This window comes from Pseudoliparis swirei, chromosome 1 (genome assembly GCF_029220125.1).
Source record: "Pseudoliparis swirei isolate HS2019 ecotype Mariana Trench chromosome 1, NWPU_hadal_v1, whole genome shotgun sequence".
In the NCBI taxonomy this organism is placed as follows: Eukaryota; Metazoa; Chordata; class Actinopteri; order Perciformes; family Liparidae; genus Pseudoliparis; species Pseudoliparis swirei.
In genome coordinates, this window is record NC_079388.1 from 15,772,846 (window position 1) to 15,794,036 (window position 21,191).

Sequence of the window (21,191 nt, forward strand, 5' to 3'; positions counted from 1 at the left end):
TAGTTTTTCTCCTCCAGGGTACATTCCGAGTTACCTAGACAAGGATGAGCTGTGCGTCGTGTGCGGGGACAAAGCCACGGGCTACCACTATCGCTGCATCACCTGCGAGGGTTGCAAGGTAAACGCCAGCGCGCCTCGCTCCCCCCCCCCCCCCGAGGCCTCTCTGAGCGTGTGCCTGTCTGCTCTCAAGGGTTTCTTCAGGCGGACGATCCAGAAGAACCTCAACCCGACCTACGCCTGTAAGTACGAGGGGAAGTGCGTCATCGACAAAGTGACCCGCAACCAGTGCCAGGAATGCCGCTTCAAGAAGTGCATCGCAGTGGGAATGGCCACCGACCGTAAGTGGGAGGAGTCAAGTCTCCGTCTCGTTTTCCGTGGCTGCGTTCAATGCCGAGAAAAATGCCGCATCATATTCATGCATAGTGTTTTTTTGGGGGGGGGAGATATTGTCTATAAGAAATAGTTCGCGCATTACAGCTGGATTTAGTCTCCTAATCAGTTAGTTTATTATTCTAATTACATTTTATTTTTTTATTTAATCATTGCGTTGGCTCCAGCTTATCGAACAAAGTTCTTCTCTGGCTCTTCTTTGGACTGTGATTATCACTATTTTCTGACATTTAATAGTACACATTTAAGCGGTTAATTTAGAGATTAATTCACAAGTGAATCAATAATATTAATAATAATAGTAATAGTTGGAGAGCAGCGCTGTGCTTTACTCGTGGTTCAAGCCGTTTCTTGGGGTATTTTGTCACTTTCTTTACCATAAAAAGCGTTGTTCCATCCTCTGTTAATGAAATACATTTATTATTATGATGCTGACTATTAACAGCGTGTAGAACGCAGTGTTCTAGAGTTATTTTGTTAATCGCTGCCTTATTAAAACATCTTAACTCAAGCAACATTTCCCAAACGCATCCCCGCCCCCATCATGTCTCCCCCTTCTCCTCCCCGCTGATTCCCGTCCCCCTCTAATTGTCTCTCCCCCCCCCCCCCCCCCAGTGGTGTTGGACGACAGCAAGAGGCTCGCCAAGCGGAAGCTCATCGAGGAGAACCGTCAGCGGCGTCGTAAGGAGGAGCGGCAGAAGACGGTGCTGGACCGGCAGGAGCCCACCCAGGAGGAGTGGGACCTGATCCGCATGGTGACGGAGGCCCACATGGCCACCAACGCGCAGGGCAACCACTGGAAGCAGAAGCGGAAATTTCTGGTGAGACACGCTCCCTCCCTCTCTCCCTCCATCCCTCCTCACCACAGCCTTGTACTAATTAGCCTGCCTCATCCAACCCTCCCCTCCCCTCCCCGCTCCATGCCCCCCTTCCACATCACGCCCCCGTCTCCTCCACCTCGGCCCCTGGCCCCCTGTGTTAATATGTCCGTGTGTTTTCTTGTATCTCCCTGTAGAGGTGGGAGAATTAGCGGGCCGATGGAGAAAAGTGTGTTCAACGCAGCAGCGCTAATTTATAACGGCTCGTCTTATTCTTGTCTTTTTTTTTTCCTTCTTTTTTTTCTTGAGCACCGATCCTCAATCGCAAAAATACTAACGACTTGCTTTTTTTGGTGCCGTTTAAAAAAAATCTTCTCTCTTTTTTTCTGTTTGTAACTTTTGATTTCACACCTCACCCCTTTTTATGAATAACTTTCTTTGCCTTCTCTGTGAAGTCTCAATCGCTCTCTGGAGTGAACGTCCGTCTCGACTGTGGAGCTTTTCTGTGGGTTTCTGTGGCACGAGCGGGACCCCGAGCGGGACCCCGAGCGGGACCCCGAGCGGGACCCCGAGCGGGACCCCGAGCGGGGGCGACGCCGGGAAGATCAACAGGGTTTCGGGGGAAGTGGATCTCGCTTGACGAGCAATTTGAGAAATATTCCGAAACATTTTTAGAGTCCCCGGAAGATTTTATTAGTTTAACTTTCCGGATTAGTCACTTTACGCGCGTCAGTTTCACTTCCATCGCGTTAGCTTGTTAGTTTTAAAACAAACTCTCCTGTAAAGTCGTGTTTTTTATTCTCCTACACATTATTAATAGTGGATCACCATGTCGTCGAGTCCCGTGTCCTCGGAACATTGTATTGGTTTAACTTTCCGGATTAGTCACCAGGGCTCTCAAGTTTTGAAGACAGGCAAGAGTGACATTTCCATCACCCCCCCCCCCCCCCCCCAGAACGAAATTTTCGGATATCAGTCGCGCGCAATTCCAGGATGCTTTATTTTCATTGGTTGCTGGATTAAATCCTACCCAGATACAACGGATACGGGGGGTTTTCTGATTGGCTATTGTGTAGCCCATTTCTTTTTGTTGATTGGCTGATAAGTGGCTCCTCACAGCAGAACTCCAGGGGAGCGCTTGATTCCTCCACGGTGAGGCCAGCGTGGCCAGCTCATGTTGGCGCGCTGCGGCACATTACAACATTAAATAGCCGATATTTTTTTTTCAGCGTGAGAAATACGATGTGTGGCGGGAGTGCGTGACGTAAGACCGAAATGCGTGAGTGTCACGCTCAATGCGTCACACTTGAGAGCCATGAGTCACTTTACGCACGTCAATTAACACGAACGTCGAGTCAGTTTCACTTCCATTGCGTTAGCTTGTTAGTTTTTAAAACAAACTCTCCTGTAGTGGTCGTGTTATTTATGATTTTGAGCATTATTAATAGTGGATCTCCGTGTCGTCGAGTGTCTGAGGACCCGGTCCTGGGCCCGACTCCTGCCACAGAAACCCGTCTTGATCTTCTGTCCTCACACTGTGTTCTCTATCTGCTCTCTTTCATCTGTCCTCAGTTCTAACTTGTTTTCTTTTTAGTTGGCTTGACAACGGCTTCTTCATTGAAACTTCACGATTCCTGTTGATTATCCAACAGGTCCAGGAAGCTATGCTTCTTAATGAAATAACATGTAATTTATTCTATACTTCTGACCAGAGTGCAGCGGGGGTGAAGGAAACTAAGGTAGGGACACAAATAATTACGGAAATTAAAGTAAAAGTATCGCTTTTAAACATGTTGACGTGCAGAACACATTTAAGTAGTGCAATAGATATATACGAGCCCTAAATACCTAGTAAAGCGTCCTTTTTCATATTGGACAGGCACATACATGGTCAACTACGGCAAACCACTAAACTCCCGCCTCTATTTGTTGTTCTAGCCCGAGGATATTGGTCAAGCGTCCATGGGCAATACGCCAGAAGGAAACAAAGTGGATATAGAAGCCTTCAGTCAGTTTACAAAAATTATCACCCCTGCCATAACCCGAGTGGTGGACTTTGCCAAAAAACTGCCAATGTTTTGTGAGGTGAGTTCAGCAGCAGCTCCTCTCACGAGGAAAAGGTTCCCAAAGCTACAGTCAAAGCCACCGATGGACTTGGACAGTATTATCTTTTTTAAAATCATGTAAGATTTAAAAAGGGAAATTATTTGTTCATGTAAAAAATAAAAAATAAAGGATATAGACAAAGAAAAAAGTGACTTTGTCAACTAATAATAATTTTTCATCATTTAGTATAAACGGAAACAATATTCTTCATTTGTTGAATTACATCTTGTTTTTTCATATTCCTTTTATTCATAAATTGGCATTAATTAACTAGTTGAACACTGTCTCTGTTTTACATGTCAGGAATGCCGCAGATAAAACGTTGTGGTTCATTTTAATAGGAATAAAGTCAATATGCAGATTTCCAGGGGTGTCGTACTTCCTGATATGACATGTGACTAGAAATATTTCATTTAATTTGGAATAACATGATTTACTAATAATATTCTATTCATCACACTATTAGGTGAGCTCACTATTAATACATTAATGAAACGTGTGTGTTCACTTCCAGCCCCTTAACCCTCCTGTTACCTTTACATTTACTGACATATTTTACCCTCGGGGTCAATTTGACCCCAGCAATTAAAACCTCCAGAAAATTATTAGAATTAATATTGTTTCCCAAGTTTAAGTGTGAGGTACTTTATGTTTGTTTGTTGACTACCTAAATAGCCCTTTAAATATATAAAAAAGTTGATATTTCTTATATGTTTGACAGTGAAAAACAGCCTGGGGTCAAATTGACCCCAAAGAACACCGACGTTAAACATTGAATGGGGTCAAATTGACCCTAAAGGTAACAGGAGGGTTAAAGCTAAAATGATCTGTCTTTAAACCTTAACTTGTCGGCCAGTCTTCTCCTTCACGTCTCTCTCTCTCTCTCTCTCTCTCTCTCTCTCTCTCTCTCTCTCTCTCTCTCTCTCCTTCCGATCAGCTGCCTTGTGAAGACCAGATCATCCTGTTGAAAGGCTGCTGCATGGAGATCATGTCGCTGCGAGCCGCCGTCCGCTACGATTCGGAGAGCGAGACGCTCACGCTCAACGGCGAGATGGCGGTCACGCGGGGTCAGCTTAAGAACGGAGGCCTGGGCGTCGTGTCGGACGCCATCTTTGACCTCGGCGTGTCGCTATCCTCCTTCAACCTGGATGACTCGGAGGTGGCTCTTCTGCAGGCTGTCATCCTGCTTTCATCTGGTAAGCAGCCGGCATCTGGATTATTGTCACACACGCACACGCGAGCTGATTAGTTCTTATTCTGCGTTTTCTTTCCAGGCGTTTCCAAGGCAACGCCATTACGACATTTTAGATTTTAGAAACCAGTGAAGCAAAAGTTGATGTCAGGATGGCACTAAGCTCACGCGTTATCTCCTGAGCAATGCTTTACACCCTCCTGCACAGATTGCTTTTTTTGTGTTTTTTTTTTAATACATTAAATCCATATTAAAACTACAGTGCAATCAATTTATGCCCATAATCATTCTGAGGAGCTTTGTCCAGCTCGCTTGGGTTTCTGTCTCCGCCACCGTTTCTCTGTGTGAGGCGCTGCATCTCATTGGAGATCAATACTGTTCCGCTGTGTGTGTTGTACATGTAGACGTGACACGGGGTGAACCCGCCCATCTGTCGGCGCTTCTTGAACACACTTAACGAGAGCCACTGGGCTTCAATCAATACACTGTACACAGGGACAAAAGGCTGAAATCAATCATTTTAGATCTGATTTGTTTTGAGGTTTAAAAATTACATTTCTGGCAGAAAAGCTTCTGAAATGAATCAATCTGTTGAATGTCAGACGGGTCAGCCCGGTTTGAGTTCAGGAGGTTTACAGAACAAAGGGGTCCAGTGAGCCACCGGAACCAATGCAACCTGCACCTGTGATGTCAGGAGGCTGTCAAAGGATAGAGTATACAGAGTATATAGAGTACCGTATATAGAGTCTATAGAGTCTATAGAGTATATAGAGTATATAGAGTATATTGAGTACCGTCTATAGAGTATATAGAGTCTATAGAGTATATTGAGTACCGTCTATAGAGTATATAGAGTACCATATATAGAGTCGATAGAGTTCATAGAGTCTATGGAGTTTACTACTATACAGAATCCAGTGAAGGCTGAACATATGTGTTCTTAATCATTAATTCACTTGTGTCTTAGTGATAGTTAGGGTCCTTGTTTGATTGGTAGATTCTACACTTTAGACTCTAAAGACTCTATAAACTCTAAATAATATAGAGTCTTTATAGATTCTAAAGACTCTATAGACTCTAGTCTATAGAGTCTTTAGAGTCTATAGAGTCTTTAGAGTCTATAGAGTCTTTATAGACTCTAGTCTGTAGAGTCTACAGAGTCTTTAAAGATTCTATAGACTCTAAAGACTTTAAAGATTCTAGTCTAGACTCTATAGAGTAGAATCTACCAATCAAACAAGGACCCTAACTATCACTAAGACACAAGTGAATTACTGATTAAGAACACATATGTTCAGCCTCCACTGGATTCTGTATAGTAGTAAACTATATATACTCTATGGAGTCTATATACTATATATACTCTAAAGTCTCGATAGACTCTATAGACTCTAAAGAGTTTATAGAGTCTTTAGAGTCTATAGGGTAGAATCTACCAATCAAACAAGGTACCTAACTATCACTAATACAGAAGTGACGTATTGATGAAGAACACGTGTTCAGCCTCCTCAAATGATGTCACATGTTGTGAATCTCTCCGCGACGGACGATCTGAATAATTGAATGCGGCCGCATCCGAATGACCGTGCAGTAAATCTGATGCGACGTGTCAACGTTGACACGAAAGCATGTTGTGGATCTATTTTTTTTTGTTGCTGTTGTGAAATAATCCGATTGCAATCATTGACGACATTCATACGAATGAACTCGAGTGAGAAATTCTGCCAAGAATCTGAGCGTCTGAAGGTAATTATGGTTTATTACAATCTGTCCGTCTGTTTTTATTGCTGTGGCGTTCATCTGGTTGAGTTGTGACTGTGTTCACCTCCATGAATGCTCATGTGTGGGAAAAACGGAGACGTAGTAGCAACAGTAAAGTCAGACGATCAGACATCAGCTGTTCCCACAATGCACTGGGAACCGCGCATGCACGACCGCGGTAAGTATGGCGTGTGAAACAGGAAGTGAGTCGTCACGACGGACTTTTTGGGTCATTGTTTTACTATAAATCTTCATTTTGTCTTTCAAAAATGTTTGGGGTGGGTTTTACTTTGTTGTTGTTGTTGTTGTTGTTGTTGTTGTTTTTCCTGTCTGCTTGTGTTTCTTGCCCCGTTGAACTAGAGCATGAATAAGAATCAGAAAGATAAGATCCATGTTGTCACAAACCGCAATTAGTTGGTTCGGTCGGCGTTTTCCGATAACAATCTGCAATTAATTTGCTCGAGGAAGCGAAGGCGAAGAGAATTTTATTTTTTTGTCAGCGTTAGTTACGGTGCACGGAGTCGCCTCTCGGTTCTCCTTTGACCCGCTGGTGCTGCGAGACTTTATAACAAAGCGAAGAAAAACAAAACCTCTTCAAACCAAACCTTGATTCGTGAGAGATTATTCTCTCACACACACACACACACACACACACACACACACACACACACACACACACACACACACACACACACAGACTGTCAAGTTTCCGGTTTTTTTTGGACCGTTGTAATTTCCCAACTTGATAGGAATCGATCCATCTGCACCGGTTTGAACTGGATTTCACTCACATTTCCCCTCCTTTCATTGGGCAGCTTTAGTCTTCAAGTCATTTAAATTATTCCAAACAACGAAGCAAAGCTCCATGAAGTAGAGCAGACTAAGTATCACCGGTTGCTTTATTTATAAGATTTCGCGATTATTTCTCCATGTTCCTTTATTTATTTACATTTGTTGTATATTTTTTTTAATTAGTTTTTATAACTTTTTCTATCAAATCAAAATCATGTTTGACTTCACACACACACACACACACACACACACACTGACTCTCTGCTCTAGATTGCCTCCCCCGGTAACGCCGTGGTCTTCTCTGCCGTCAGATCGCCCGGGCCTGAGCAGCGTGGAGCGAATAGAGCGCTGCCAGGAGGAGTTCCTGCTGGCCTTCGAACATTACATCAACTACCGCAAACACAAAGTGGCTCACTTCTGGCCCAAGCTGCTAATGAAGGTGACGGACCTGCGGATGATCGGCGCCTGCCACGCCAGCCGATTCCTCCACATGAAAGTGGAGTGTCCCACCGAGCTATTCCCTCCTCTCTTCCTGGAGGTATTCGAGGACTGACCAATGGATTTTAGTACATGTGTGTGTGTGTGCGTGCATGTATGTGTGTGTGTATGTGTGCATACGTCAGCGCCTGGGCACCCTGGTGGTCTCAGGGGGTGGACCCAGCCGGAGGCCCGTCACAATGAACTCTCTATTAGCACTACTGAGTGTCACTTCATTCCATAGTTTAGGAATAGCTCTCTGGTGTAGTTTTGGATGGAACCATTCCTTACAGTGCGGGTACATGTGAATAGCATTTTGTTCTTTTTTATTTTGGTTTGTTTTGTCGTCGTCGTCGTTGTTGTTGTTGTTGTGGATATAACCTCTCACCTTGGATTTTATTATCGTTTCTTTTCTTTTTTTTGGATGATTGTACAGTTGGCATAATGGTGTTTTTTTTTTTTTTTCATCAACACTCGCTCATTCATTAGAAACCATGCAAATGTTGTGTTTTCCTTCCTTTTTTATATGTTGGGAAAACTCCAAACGGCTGCTCACCGGATTCAGAAAATAAGTAATCGAGACCCGTCGGCTTTCCTCCCCCCTACTTGACTTTATCGGACCCGTTTGTTGGTATATTAACCGTCACATGGTCCACATGGTGAGTGTGTGTGTGAACTGTGCCTCGCCGCCAACAACTACACTCGCGGTAATGGACAACACGGGCCTTCTACGTCTCCGGGTCGCCACACGTGGCACAGCGTTAGGCGGGAATGAGGCGTTCAATGAATGTCGGAAAGATCTGAATTTGCAACGGAACAGCAACTGGAGGCGGAGCTCCGATAAAGAAACCTCTTACTGCGACGCCTTCTGTGAGATGACGGTGTGTGTGATGTCACATTTAAGTGGCGGCATACACTTTTAACATTGCACAACAATATTTTTTGTCATCCCAAAAACAAAAAAGTGGAAGCAAAATCCTGAGTTGTCAGTCGGTAGCTAAACACGGAAGTTTGAATTATGAAGAACACCGTTTTAAATATTACGACTTTAGCTGATGCACTTCAACACATTCGGCACTTAAAAGCAGAAAAGGTCAAATTTCTTGAATTTATTTTGGAAATGTATACATTTTAAGTCACATTTGGACAAAAAGAATCCGCCAAATGAATGTCAACAATGTGTATCTGACATTGATGTCAGAAATAAGCTAGAAAGATCTGTAAATGTTTTGAAGTAAATGGCGTTGTGTGTTATGTTTATGTCCGACCAAGCAACTTGATGACATCATATGTATGTCAGGCATTTTTCCCATTTTGATTAATTAACGTAAAGATGACGAATGGAGAAGACTCGGTGCATTCGTCGATAACGAATGCATTAAGCTGCATTTAAAAAATGTTTTAATTATTTATTTATTTTAATCCCAAATGTTTTTTGCTTTTCTTTTTATCAAACTCCCCCAGCTGTTGTCAACTGGAGGCGACCCCGCTGCTCATTCAGACTTTCCGACATTGAAAGTATAAAAACGAGCCTGTTCATCATGTGGCTGGTCAGGACGAACTAAAGCACACAATGGCACTGATGTCCAGAACAGACAATCACACCCCGCCCGTGTTGGTGTAACAATGCCACGTGTAAAACCTTATTGAACCCCTGCTGGTGAAGCGTTGTCACTGCATGCCGTCCCTCTGACTCTTTTAGTCCACGTTCTACAAGACGACCGGGATGAGTTTCATCTCCTCGGCCATGTTTCCTCACGCGGTGATGTCATGGTGCCCCGCTGACCTGTTGGCACGATGCTGTTTGAACTGCGTTGATATTCACACGCAGGAACCAACGCGATGTCTTTGTATAACTGCCCACTTACATCACACAAGGGTCAGACGCCACCATCTGTAGGCCAAGTAAACGCTGGGATTCTTCATCAGCGAGGTACACTGAGGTTCTAAAAAACGCTCTTTCCTTTCCTTTTTTATTTACATTTTAGCCGGTATGTTCTTTTTTGTTGTTGTTGTTCTAAAAAACGTGACAAACATTTGCTCTGTATATCTCGCTTCATCAAGCTTCACACTACTCCTCGAAGCAGCTTGTGGTTTTAGTTCTGTTCCCCTCTTTTCTGTGAAGTGATGCCTTTTTATCAAAGCAATAGACTTGCTGCAGTGTTTGAATGACTCTGACCTCTCACACACACACACACACACATACAACCATACACACACACACACACACCTCGCAGTGTACAGTCTCAGAATAAATGCACAGACAATCAGAGGGAGAGAGGTGGATGGGCCCGTTTGGCCATCTGGAAGAGTAACGTTGGCCTCGATTACATGCACCGCTGCTGTCCGTGGTCCTGATCGGTCCTCGGGATGCCGGGTGGTACCCAGCGACCCGGCCCGCCTGACGATGAACTGGTTAACAGAGTCGTCCTGCTAGAAAGAAATACAGCAACGGTATTATGTCTTTTTTCTTGCCGCTCGATGGATAGATTTGAATAAAATAACTCTTGAACGACGTCAGTCGGCACAAACGGTGACGAGATGAACAAGAGGTGAATTAATCTGGTCAGTTATCACAACCGGGGCTGGTTGTACAAGCATGTACACATATATTTATATATATTTATATTAATATATATATATTTGTATAATATATATTATTTATATAAATATATTATTTATATAAATATATATATATATACATATTGTATATAATTATATATGTAATATATATTATATATATATAATATTGTATATATTTTATATATATATAATCTCAAAATTGAGGTTTGTGGAATATTTTCTGCAATTTACTTCAGCGATCTGACCCGATGAGAAACTACCGCTTCAGGGCGAGTGAGGATGAGAGGATGAGAGGCACCAAGGACTCTACCTTCCATGTTGTGGGCAGTGAGCATGAAAGTAGGATTACATCCGAGGGCACGTTTTAACAGACTGAAGACCCTGACGTCAGTCTAAAATGTGATATATTATTTTTATTAATACGTCATATTCAAAGTGTGCAGCCAGCCCCAGGTGTGTCAGTCAAAGCATGAACTTTTAAAGTCACACATCCTTCAGAATTCTGGACCGAGATGGGAGTGATTACATTTGGGTTGTTTCTCTTTTCTCTGAGTTCTTACCCATAATGCTCATTCAGAAATACAATAAAAAGATCTTTATTTAGGATTGCATAATCTTATGTTTCCAGTCTAAACAGGGTAATAAACCGGACCTCACAGCACTGTTCTTTCCTCACGACATTTCAGTAAAAATCTTGAAGGCCATGTTTCATTTTAAAATGTTTTATGGAATTACCTGTTCGCTCAACCAGGTAGGGTTATTTTCTTTTTTAGCAGTAAGCAACCAAAACCGTACCTCAACAATAACCAAACGTATTTACAGTAACCTCAAAGCTACATTTATCAGTTCTAGTGCTTCTTAACTCATGAAAATCACACTTCTTTGACAAATTATGGGTAATAATGACGCCATGGCCGACATGTAAATCAGAATTGAAACCAAAACAATGACCTGGTTCATGATCGGGCTCCGGCACTGCATGAATCTGCTTCACATGACAGGCTGGCATTCATATAAAATAATATAAAAAATAATAATAAATTTTTTTTAAATTTTTTTTTTTTACCAAATCCCATCAAAAATACAAATGAAGTATTACGACCCTTAACTTTGTTTGTGAAACAAATGTTTGTGTTATTTTTTGTCGGTTATGTGCACATTTGAGGTAATGGCCGTATGAATATGTTGAATTTTACATGTCCATGACCATAATTACTTGAATCGTCATATGCACAGAACTGTCGGTGCATGTAAGCGTCGTCGAAGCTGCCTGCTGGTTCAGAAGATGTTCACTGGTTCTGAAACCAGTGCGCCGGTTTCTCTCCCACCAGTTGTTACTCTTAAGGTTACAAACCAATAACAACAGAAAAGCTATTTTACAGTACAAAGGAAAAAAAAGGATGTATATTTTCAAACTGCAGATTTTTTTTACGAATGTTGTTGGCATAATATGAACATGGTATTGTTTTTGCATAACGTTGGGTGGGGGGGGATAAAATAAACACAGTACCTTGCTCTCAAACCCATTTCCACATCTCTGTAATAAACCTGTTAGCAAGATGTTATGAATCATGTAAAAAGAGTCACGTTAATTAGTGCAGCATTAGGTATACTATTAAAAACAATTTAAAAAACCATAAAGCTGAACATTTCTCGGTCATAAAATAGACTTCTCTCCTCGTGTGTTTGATGTCTTGTTCAACACGTACTGGAAACCCGTCAAGGAGAGAGGGAGAGAGAGAGAGAGACGATCTGTGACGGCAAAACTGATGATGATGATGATGATGATGATGATGAGAAATAGTTACAAATCTGCTGTCTTTGCATTTACCGGAAATCGTGTCCGGTAACCCGCTGTGCGGCTCTGGAACGTGCGTCGTCATGACGACGCAATTAATGTGAACGAGCTCTTGAGAATAAAGATGGTTTGGAGAGAAATTGGTGTTGTGCTTTTATTTGTGTTGACACACTGATGTCTGCCGGTGAGCTAGTCCGTGATTTGCGTCCAATACTTTGAGTGATTGCCAGAAAATGACTTGTAATATCAGTTTTGTTTATAATTGGTGAAGCATGCAGTGAGAAAATGGCAGATAGTGTAAACTGGATTAGTCTCGGAACTAATATGAACTTAATCGCATGATGAATTGATACTTAATGACAGCCACACACATGAAATAACCACTTCACAACAAACTGCATTTATAAAATTTATTTATATAGATATATTCATCTATACAGTTATGTATGATGGTATGTATTTATATATAACTCTATGCATACTGCAATCCTCTCCCAGAGGACAGCAGCAACATGGCAGCAATGTTAACACGACAGAAGCTCTGGATATTAAGAAGGCCCGACATTCTGAATTCATCAGCGGGGAAACAAAAAGACGGCGTCGCAAAATATCTGAACATCGGCAACTCGGCTCGACTCGTTTAAATTACAATCGGTGACGTTACAATCGTATTTCATGTGGAACGCGTCCTACGTAGTGAGTTTCACGACACTCGGCTGAAGTCTGTACAGTTTTTGTCAAACGGAAATCTGCATTCAAGCTGCTGGGAAACGCGTCGGAGGAAACCTCCGTCGGTTCGGTGCGTCTCGATTTCCACGAGCACAAATCGTAAAGCGACGACGGAGACTCCGAAGCGTCTCGATGGTAAAATAATTTAGAAAAAACGACCGCAACTACCAAAAAATCACAGCACATCTACCACAAGACCGCGCCTTCTTTTGCTCCCCCCCCCATTCGTTCAGATTAAAATGGCGTCCTCCGGTTTCTTTTTCTTTTGTTTTTGAAAGAGAATTCTAACTCAGTCTTTCAGTGTCTGCGTGTCCCCCCCCCCCCCCCGCTCCCCTGATCACATGAGCACAGCACACATTCAAATTGTAACGTTCGCCACTGAAAGTATACACAACTCAAAGCACGTATTGCACTATGAATGCAAAAAATATATATATATATACCAGTCTACGCTATACAGAAAAAGTGCATCTAATGTTTGTACGGTTGCAAACAAACAGAATGCTACACACAAACACAAGAAACACACACGTCAATCAGAGTGTGTGTGTGTGTACGCATCACCATCACACAGGCGTTACGCCCTACAGTACAGGACAATCACTTGTTACGCTCTTCTTGCCCCTTTTTAAAGTTCTGTTTGTAGCCTGAAGGAACAGAACCGTAAGTCTCATGGGCGGAGGTGGTGGAGGTGGTGGTCCATGCGCCCGACCCCCAGGTCTGGTCACACGGCCGTTACAGTTTGTGTCGGGGGGTGCGAGAGGAGACTTCAGGAATGGACCTTGAAGGCCAGCAGCTCCTCCGAGTGCATGTTGTTGAGCGAGCGCAGGTCGGGCAGCTTGAGCAGCAGCTTGGTGAAGGTGGCCGACTCGTTGGGGTGGTTCTTGGCGATGAGGCTCCGCAGGGCGCGGATCAGCGTCTCCTGCAGCGCCTCCACCGAGTTCACGTTCTCGATGCCCGAGCGATCTGGGAACAACGGACGGAGACGGGGCTGTGAGACGACGTGCGTTTTTGAAGAATGTTATTAAAGAGCGCGAAAACACACACTTTGTCATCTTCACTTTAGAAAAGGCTTTTATTTTCCTTTACGGGGAATTTGAGGCAATCTTTAACTAGTTACCTTCGCATTGAAAATGCGGAAGGTAATGTTTTGATCGCCGTGTATTTATTTATGTATTTATTTGTATGCGTGTTACTCGCGTAACTCAAAAAGTATTCAACCAAATCGCATGAAATTTGGTGGGATGATTGGTTATTATCCGGGGACCATTTGATCAGATTTTGGGATCGATCGGGTCAAAGGTCAAGGTCATGAAAAGGTCAAGATCTTCTTTTTACCATAGCACGGTCAATTTCTATCCAATTGTCATGCAACGAATGCCAAAATGTTCATAATTCAATGCCCAATCTTGTGATATGCGAAGGTATGCGCTCTACCGAGTGCCCATTCTAGTTACATTTTCAACAGAAATATGTCGAAATACGTACAATACTGTATTTAATATTAATAATAATAATAATGATCCTCGAGGTCCAGCTGTTCAATTTGAATCGGCTATTTTTCTTTGTGACAGTAAATTGCAGTGGGAATTTTTTCCATTCTTTTTGGCTAGAATAGTCTATTAAATCTATCTATTGTACCAGGGATTGAATCAAAAGATTGACTAAGAACTAGGTTAAATATAGTAAAGGGGTGTTGCATTGTCCTAGCTGCTGCTTCACCCACCTGCCGACACCAGCACCACGGCGGTGAAGAGGCTCATCTCCTCCTCGCAGAGGCCCAGGTTGATGAGCTTCTCGCTGAAGTCAAACATGGAGTTGAGGAGGTCCCCGGCCCCCATGGCCCTCAGCGTCTCCACGCTGTACTTCTTCCCGCCCAGAAAGGTGACGGTGCGGTCCGTCACGTCGAAGAGGGAAGCGAAGCGCACCACCAACACCTGGAGGACACCGACGCGGCCGTCAGGCACGAGACGCCACCGCAGACACTTGTTTTTATAAAAAATTTTTTTTAAAAGTGGCTCACCTCAAAGGTGCCCGCCTTCAGCAGGCTGACCTGGTCGTGCTGGGTCAGGTCTCTGAAGCCGGGGATCTTCTTGGCAAACTCCACCACCTCCCTGACGGCGGGGGTGAAGCTGTGGGAGAACTCCTCCCACACCTCGTGGCCGGACTTCTGAGGGTCCACGTGAGGGGAGGTGTTCATCGGGCAAACCTGAGGGGAAAGATGCATGTTCATTTAAAGAGGCGGCACCACCGGGTACATTTCTAGTAAAGTTATTTAAATAGTTCTGAATCAACCCGCCTCGCCTCCTTGTATCTTACCAGATGCATTCGGTTGCCTCCTCTCCACAGGGGCCCGCTGTCGGCCGCGTGGGCGTGGCCCTCTGAGGGCGGAGCGGCGAAAGCTCCGTGTGTGTAGGCCGGACAGTGGCGGCGGCGGCGGCACTCCTGGACAGCCTGAAGGGGCAGTGGTTGTGGGCGTCGTCCTCCTGACCCTGGGGGCCCAGGCTGGAGGGGGGGTCCTGCGTTGCCACGGTGACCACGTTGTTGCAGTGGTTCCAGGCGTCCTGACGCTCCTCTGCGCGGAGGTTCGTGACGTTTTGGGCCGAGCCGCCGTTCAGGGGGTCCGGAGGGGGCGGGGCCTCGGCGGCCAGGCCGCTCTGCTCCTGGTTGTACATGAAGGTCTCCTGGTGGGCCCGGGTCACGGAGCCGATCACCTCCTCCTCGCCGCTGTCCGAGGCGGTGGGCGAGGCCGAGCTGGTGTCCATGGCCACGGCGGGGTCGGGGTTAGAGCCGGCGTCCGATTGGCCGGAGCGTGGTGCGGTGGCGGGTGGAGCCGCGGAGGGGGCGGGGGCGGGGCCGACGGCCTCCGAGGTAGGTTCTGTGGGCGTGGCCAGCAGAGGTTTGCCGATGGGGAGCGTCTGGCTGCTGAGCAGCTGGCTGTGCAGCTGGCTGTTGTTCATCATGTTGTTCATGGCGCTCTGCATCTCCAGCAGCATGCGCTGCTTCTCACGCTTCGGGATCCGGCCGAAGCGCACAGCTGGACGGGGAGGAGAGGATCATTTCAGGACGGCTCACCTGGACTTTGCACTCGTCTACAGTTTAGTCAGAAGGTAATGAGTCGTGTAAGGTTTGTTGTTCTTCATAAACGTCCCCCTCCTACCACTGATTCACCCCCCGCCCCTTTTGCACTGAGCCGGGTTACTTCGCTTGAAGTGATGCACATATGACATCACAATCATATTATTATTATTAGTTATTACATTAAAAAGGGGCACTCGGGACCGCTCTGCTGGTCTGGAGGAGCCTGTTGATCCACGGTGAAGCGATCAGATGTAACCTCAACGTGAATTCTTTCAATCAAAATAATTTAAAATGAATGAAAGAGTTCAAATAAATAATATAAATAATTTAAATAAATATAAAATGATTAATTAGATAAAAATGTGAAGAAAATCCTGTATTTATTTTTGCAATAAATTATTAAGCATTATTATCTATTTCACCTATTTACACAATAGTTAAATATTAAAGATGCGAGTTGTAAAAATGTATTCAATCACTCCACAATTCCATTCTTACATAATATACTTGTGTGCATTTATTAATATTAATCTTTATTCGAAGAAATTTGTATTTATTGATTTGGTTTTGAAAATGTCATGTTTCCTTAATTTATGGCTGTGCAATACTAATTGTTTACACAATAAACACAGTTTGGTAATTGTACTTTTTTTTGTGTAGAATTCACATTTTCAAAACAAAGTGTGTCCGTTAATGTATTCATTTAAGAAAAACGCAAAAGAAAGGCATGTGCGCGATGCTGCTCTCGAGAGGCTTTGAACAATAAGCTGCGTCATTCATATTAACACCATCGTGTTGACGCATGGCTGCCATGCCGATTACAGCCACATTGAATTCAAGTGCATCGCCTCGTGAGCCGGGCGGTGGCGACTCACAGTCCCTGGACATCCCGACCATCATGCATTTCTTGAAGCGGCACTGCTGGCAGCGGTTCCGGTTGATCCTCATGATGGGGCAGCTCTCGTTCTTAAGGCACTTCTTGTACTGGATGTTCTGCTGGATGCTCCTCCTGAAGAAGCCCTGGGAGTGTTCGGGGAGACCAACGGCACATTGTGACCACACAAGGAACTCCGCCCGGACAATATGAGCATGCACCAATAACACTCCTGGTATTTCTATTCCTCGCTGTGTAATTTTATTAAACCTGTGATATTAGATGACCACGGCATCAGTCTGAAATGTGTGTGTATGTGTTTATTCCTCCTCTAAGGCATACTGGTGTGTGTGTGTGTGTGTGTGTGCTCCCCACAGTTAACTAGGCCATGCAGCAACGTGAAGTATGAGGGGCAGCTGATATTAATACGGGGAGAGTGAACTAGTTTCACATGGTCTCTGGGCGGAGCCGTGCAGATGGCTCCGCCTGCTGCACTGACCCACTTCAGGCACAGCAACATCGGGTGTCAGGGGAAAATTATTCCGATTCTGTGTGTGTGTGCGTGTGTGTCGGGGGTTGTTTGAGAGACCCGCCCTCACCTTGCAGCCCTCGCAGGCGTGGACGCCGTAGTGGAAGCCAGAGGCCACGTCGCCGCACACCTTACACAGCAGCACCAGGCCGTTGATTTCTGAGTAATACGAAAACATTATCACCAACACAAATTCCCATCGTGCAATGCAAGTATTTATGCCCGATGGGGCGGCCGTCTTACTCGTGAAGCCACATTTCGCAGCGGAGGAGGAGCGACCGCTCTTCTGAGTCCCTGGAAGGTTTTGGCCGCCGCTCGGGGGTTTGAGGTCGGCCCGCTGACGCGGCTGCCGGCGGCGGCGGCCGGCCGCGGCGCCGTGCGGCGGCGAGGCCGACTGGTAGCCGCCGTTGGAGTCGCCGCTGTGGCACGACTCGGGCCCGGAGCTGGTCGAGCTGATGTAGGCTATGACGCCTCCTGGTGAACAACAGAGGATACGAGCCGTGAGAGGAGGGACCGCAGCGACACACTGAACACGGTGCTGAGACGGATGTGCATCATATTGTTATTTCTCCCCCTTAAAACACGAGGCTGGTGATACTAAATCTAGATTATGTGCAGACCTAAACCAGCAACGCGTGTAGAGACAATACAGTGTTTACATTAAAGCCTGATTCCTTATTCTTCTGTTGCACATTACCTCATTGTTCTGTTCGTCTCTGCCCTATGTAAAGCTTCTTTGAGTACCTAGAAAAGCACTATATAAAATTGAAATATTATTATTATTAATAATAACTACATAAACGTACTTTACACCGTCCTCCTGCCCCACATACCCAATACAAATAAAAACTAATGAGTACTGATCTTCTGCAGGAAAACACAAATGCGTCTTTTCTTCCCGTTTGAGTGATAAAATATAAATTTCTTATATATGAATCGGATTAATTCCACTTTCTTGGTAAAAAAGATGCAACAAAATCAAAATGTCATCTCGTCGATCTCTCCATTTGAGAACATATTCTCTAATAATCACCAATCTATCAAATGCTGCACTGTGGCATCTTAATCCTTTGATGGAGGTGGTGTATTTTAGTTTTTATTGTCTGCTCAAGCCAACCGCCTGCGGTTTCTTTTCCCCTCAAATGACATGCACGCCGACTATAACCGGCTCCAGGCAGTATGGTGGTGGACTCGGATTATAATACGAAGACAGATTCCTCCGCAGACAGGCGGCTGCTGCTGCTGACGACGTTTTTCTCCCTCAACCTGATTTCCTCCCCTGCCATTCTCAGTGATTAGGTAACAGCCATTACATAATGTCAGCCGCACCAGGGCGTGTGATGGGTAGTCTGGCATATCCCTGCCGCCAAAAGATCTGCTGCCAAATCAAATGTATTGAACAGAAATATAAACGGTACTGGGATAGTTTTTTTGGACTGTGCCAAACATTATTTTTTGCAGCAAAAAAAGACAGATGTATTTAAAAAAAAGATTTATCTTTGTGTTCATGTGTGTTAGATCATGTGGAGCACTTGAATAACCTTCTAGTGACAAATCAGGAAAGCTTCAGAATGTCAAAATATCATATATCACATATAAGTATTTTAAAATAGTCATGATATTAACAAGAACATGTGATAATTATAAAACCCTACCAAGCATATAATTACGTAGTACTACACCGCAAATTAAAATGACACAATGAGGTTTTATATTGAGGATTAACACGACAAAATGTTGTGTCTTTGTTTGATTTATTCTATATAAACATGACAAAACGGTCAAACTGAGGGGGAACATATGTTGCATTCAATTCCCGTGGGAAAATATAAGAGATTTGTAAGCAACACAAAATATTTACAGTATTACTCTTAAATTCAATGAATAAACAGTGTGAACATCAACACTATCATATGCATGAGCAGTTATCACATGAACACTTGTGGATGTCATTTATAGAAATATTCTTCAGCCAAAAGCCTTATATAACGCTATAATACTACGATGATTCCATGTATCCCGCGGGCCCTGAATGCACCATACCCATTGACGTTTTTATTATTTTTTTGTTCTCTCTCAACACGCCCCCACGTGGACTTGGCACATCGTTTCCCCGTGAAAACTGGGTCACGGCGAACCCACTGGGAGACGGCGAACCCACTGGGAGACGGCGAGACCACACGCCATCTCGACGGGTGGAATTATGCAACGGTGACGTCACGGCGACGCTCGGCCAATCAGCGGCGACGCACGTGAAGCGTAAACACACGTTGCACGTGGCGAGACGGTTGGGTCCATGTGAGAGGAGACAACTGCAGAGCTGCCCCAAGGCCCGGGTAATAACAACAGCCCGGTGTCACTCCTAACCCGGTTTAATATTAACACACACCAGTAGGCGCCACAGCACAATCTTTAACATATTAAATAGTCTTTTAAAAATATAAAACACATTATTCTGGTCGTGCCACTTCCACAAAGCGCAGTTTCACTGGAGATGAAGCGATGACCTCAATTAAAGGGACACCGCAACAAGCTGCACGCATCACTTAAATGGAGTTTAAAGCAAACCTACCCGCTTTGGTCGCCTCCATGTCCTCCGAGTTTTGGGGGGTTTTCCTCCTCCGATGCTACCTCGGTGCTGAAGCCGTGTTTCTGTTTGTGTGTTCAGCAACTGGAAAGTCGCTGATTTGATCGCGGTCGAGAAAATTCGCTGTTGAGCTACAACATTTAAATTAACATTTAAAACCACGATCGATGTTATTGTAAACCCCCCACCCCCTCTCTACAAAAAAACCAGCACGTTTTAAAAGACCGGCTTAAATGACGCTTTAAAAAAAAGGGGGGACCGTTTTTTCCTCCTCGGCGCCGGAAGTCGCTTTAGTCTACCGACAACAAAAAAAGATGGCTCTTCTGCTGCTTTCAATGCAATCGAGCTGTATCTAGAAATACACCGTTACCCATTCAGGGCCGGTTCAGGAGGAAAGCTGCGATACAGAGGCAACTCGGCGGTGTGAAAGACTGTTTTTTTTTTTTTTCAGCGTCTGTTTCGAGTCGAGTGTGCAACCACGTGACCCAGTTCATAGGCTCCTCCCCCTGCAGCCCGCTGACATACTTTTCACCAAAGTGAACAAAAGACAGTCAGAACAAAAAGTACCCTGCTGTAGAAACGGTTTGGTATGCATCCTCATTTGTTCTCGGCCATTTTTATGAAAGGAGGTCAAAGGAAAACAACAAAAAAGCAGATATTTAATTATCAAGGTAGCTAAGAAGAGCTACACTGAAAAGCTGGAAAAAAAGTTTTCAGCCAACGACCCCTCGTCAGTTTGGAGAGGCCTGGAAGTACTCACCAACTACAAGAGACCACCCCCCCCACTGAGGACAATCACCGACTGGCTGACGACCTGAATGTCTTCTATTGTAGGTTCGACAAGCCCACTTCCACCCCGCCCAACTGCTCCATCATCGAACAATCACCTCCACTCTCTGCCTCACCTCTCCCATCCAACCCCCCACCGGCACTGAGGATCTGCGAAGAGGATGTGAGTCGGCTCTTTCAGAGGCAGAAGATCAGGAAGGCTCCGGGCCCAGACGGCGTGTCCCCTTCCTGCCTGAAAGTCTGTGCTGACCAGCTGTCCCCCATCTTCACGGAGATCTTCAACCGATCACTGGAGCTGTGCGAAGTCCCTTCCTGCTTCAAGCGCTCCTTGATCATCCCGGTGCCCAAGAAATCCTCCATCACAGGATTAAATGACTACAGACCCATCGCCCTGACGTCTGTGGTCATGAAGTCCTTGAGAGGCTGGTGTTGACCCACCTGAAGGACGTCACAGGGCCCCTGCTGGACCCCCTGCAGTTTGCCTACCGTGCAAACAGGTCGGTGGATGACGCAATAAATATGGGACTGCACCATTTACTGCAACACCTCGACTCCCCAGGGACATATGCAAGGGTTCTGTTTGTGGACTTCAGCTCTGCATTCAACACGATCATCCCGGAGGTTCTACAACCCAAACTCTCCCAGCTTGCCGTGCCAGCCCCCACCTGCCGGTGGATCACAAACT

General features: G+C 44.8%; 2 protein-coding genes across 7 annotated transcripts in view; one reads left to right on the top strand and one right to left on the bottom strand.

Moving 5' to 3' along the window:
• Nucleotides 1-12,057, top strand: part of thrb (thyroid hormone receptor beta) — an 87,601-nt gene extending 75,544 nt beyond the window's left edge. For 5 of the 6 annotated variants that reach the window (XM_056420730.1, XM_056420722.1, XM_056420695.1 and 2 more), the window contains 7 exons: nucleotides 18-118; nucleotides 191-338; nucleotides 1,006-1,211; nucleotides 2,861-2,947; nucleotides 3,147-3,293; nucleotides 4,252-4,510; nucleotides 7,371-12,057. In XM_056420730.1, coding sequence (XP_056276705.1) covers nucleotides 18-118; nucleotides 191-338; nucleotides 1,006-1,211; nucleotides 2,861-2,947; nucleotides 3,147-3,293; nucleotides 4,252-4,510; nucleotides 7,371-7,612 — 1,190 coding nt within the window. In that variant the 3' untranslated portion in view covers nucleotides 7,613-12,057. The remainder of the gene's footprint in view (nucleotides 1-17; nucleotides 119-190; nucleotides 339-1,005; nucleotides 1,212-2,860; nucleotides 2,948-3,146; nucleotides 3,294-4,251; nucleotides 4,511-7,370) is intronic. The other variant, XM_056420740.1, reaches the window with a different exon arrangement.
• A 256-nt stretch (nucleotides 12,058-12,313) lies between these two features.
• On the bottom strand, nucleotides 12,314-20,199 carry nr1d2b (nuclear receptor subfamily 1, group D, member 2b). Its single transcript, XM_056420629.1, is given in 9 exon segments — nucleotides 12,314-13,612; nucleotides 14,373-14,583; nucleotides 14,670-14,855; nucleotides 14,966-15,073; nucleotides 15,076-15,683; nucleotides 16,603-16,747; nucleotides 17,201-17,289; nucleotides 17,374-17,604; nucleotides 19,703-20,199. Coding segments are annotated over 9 exon segments (1,794 nt in total). The 5' UTR covers nucleotides 19,722-20,199; the 3' UTR covers nucleotides 12,314-13,415.
• Nucleotides 20,200-21,191: the final 992 nt, after the last annotated feature.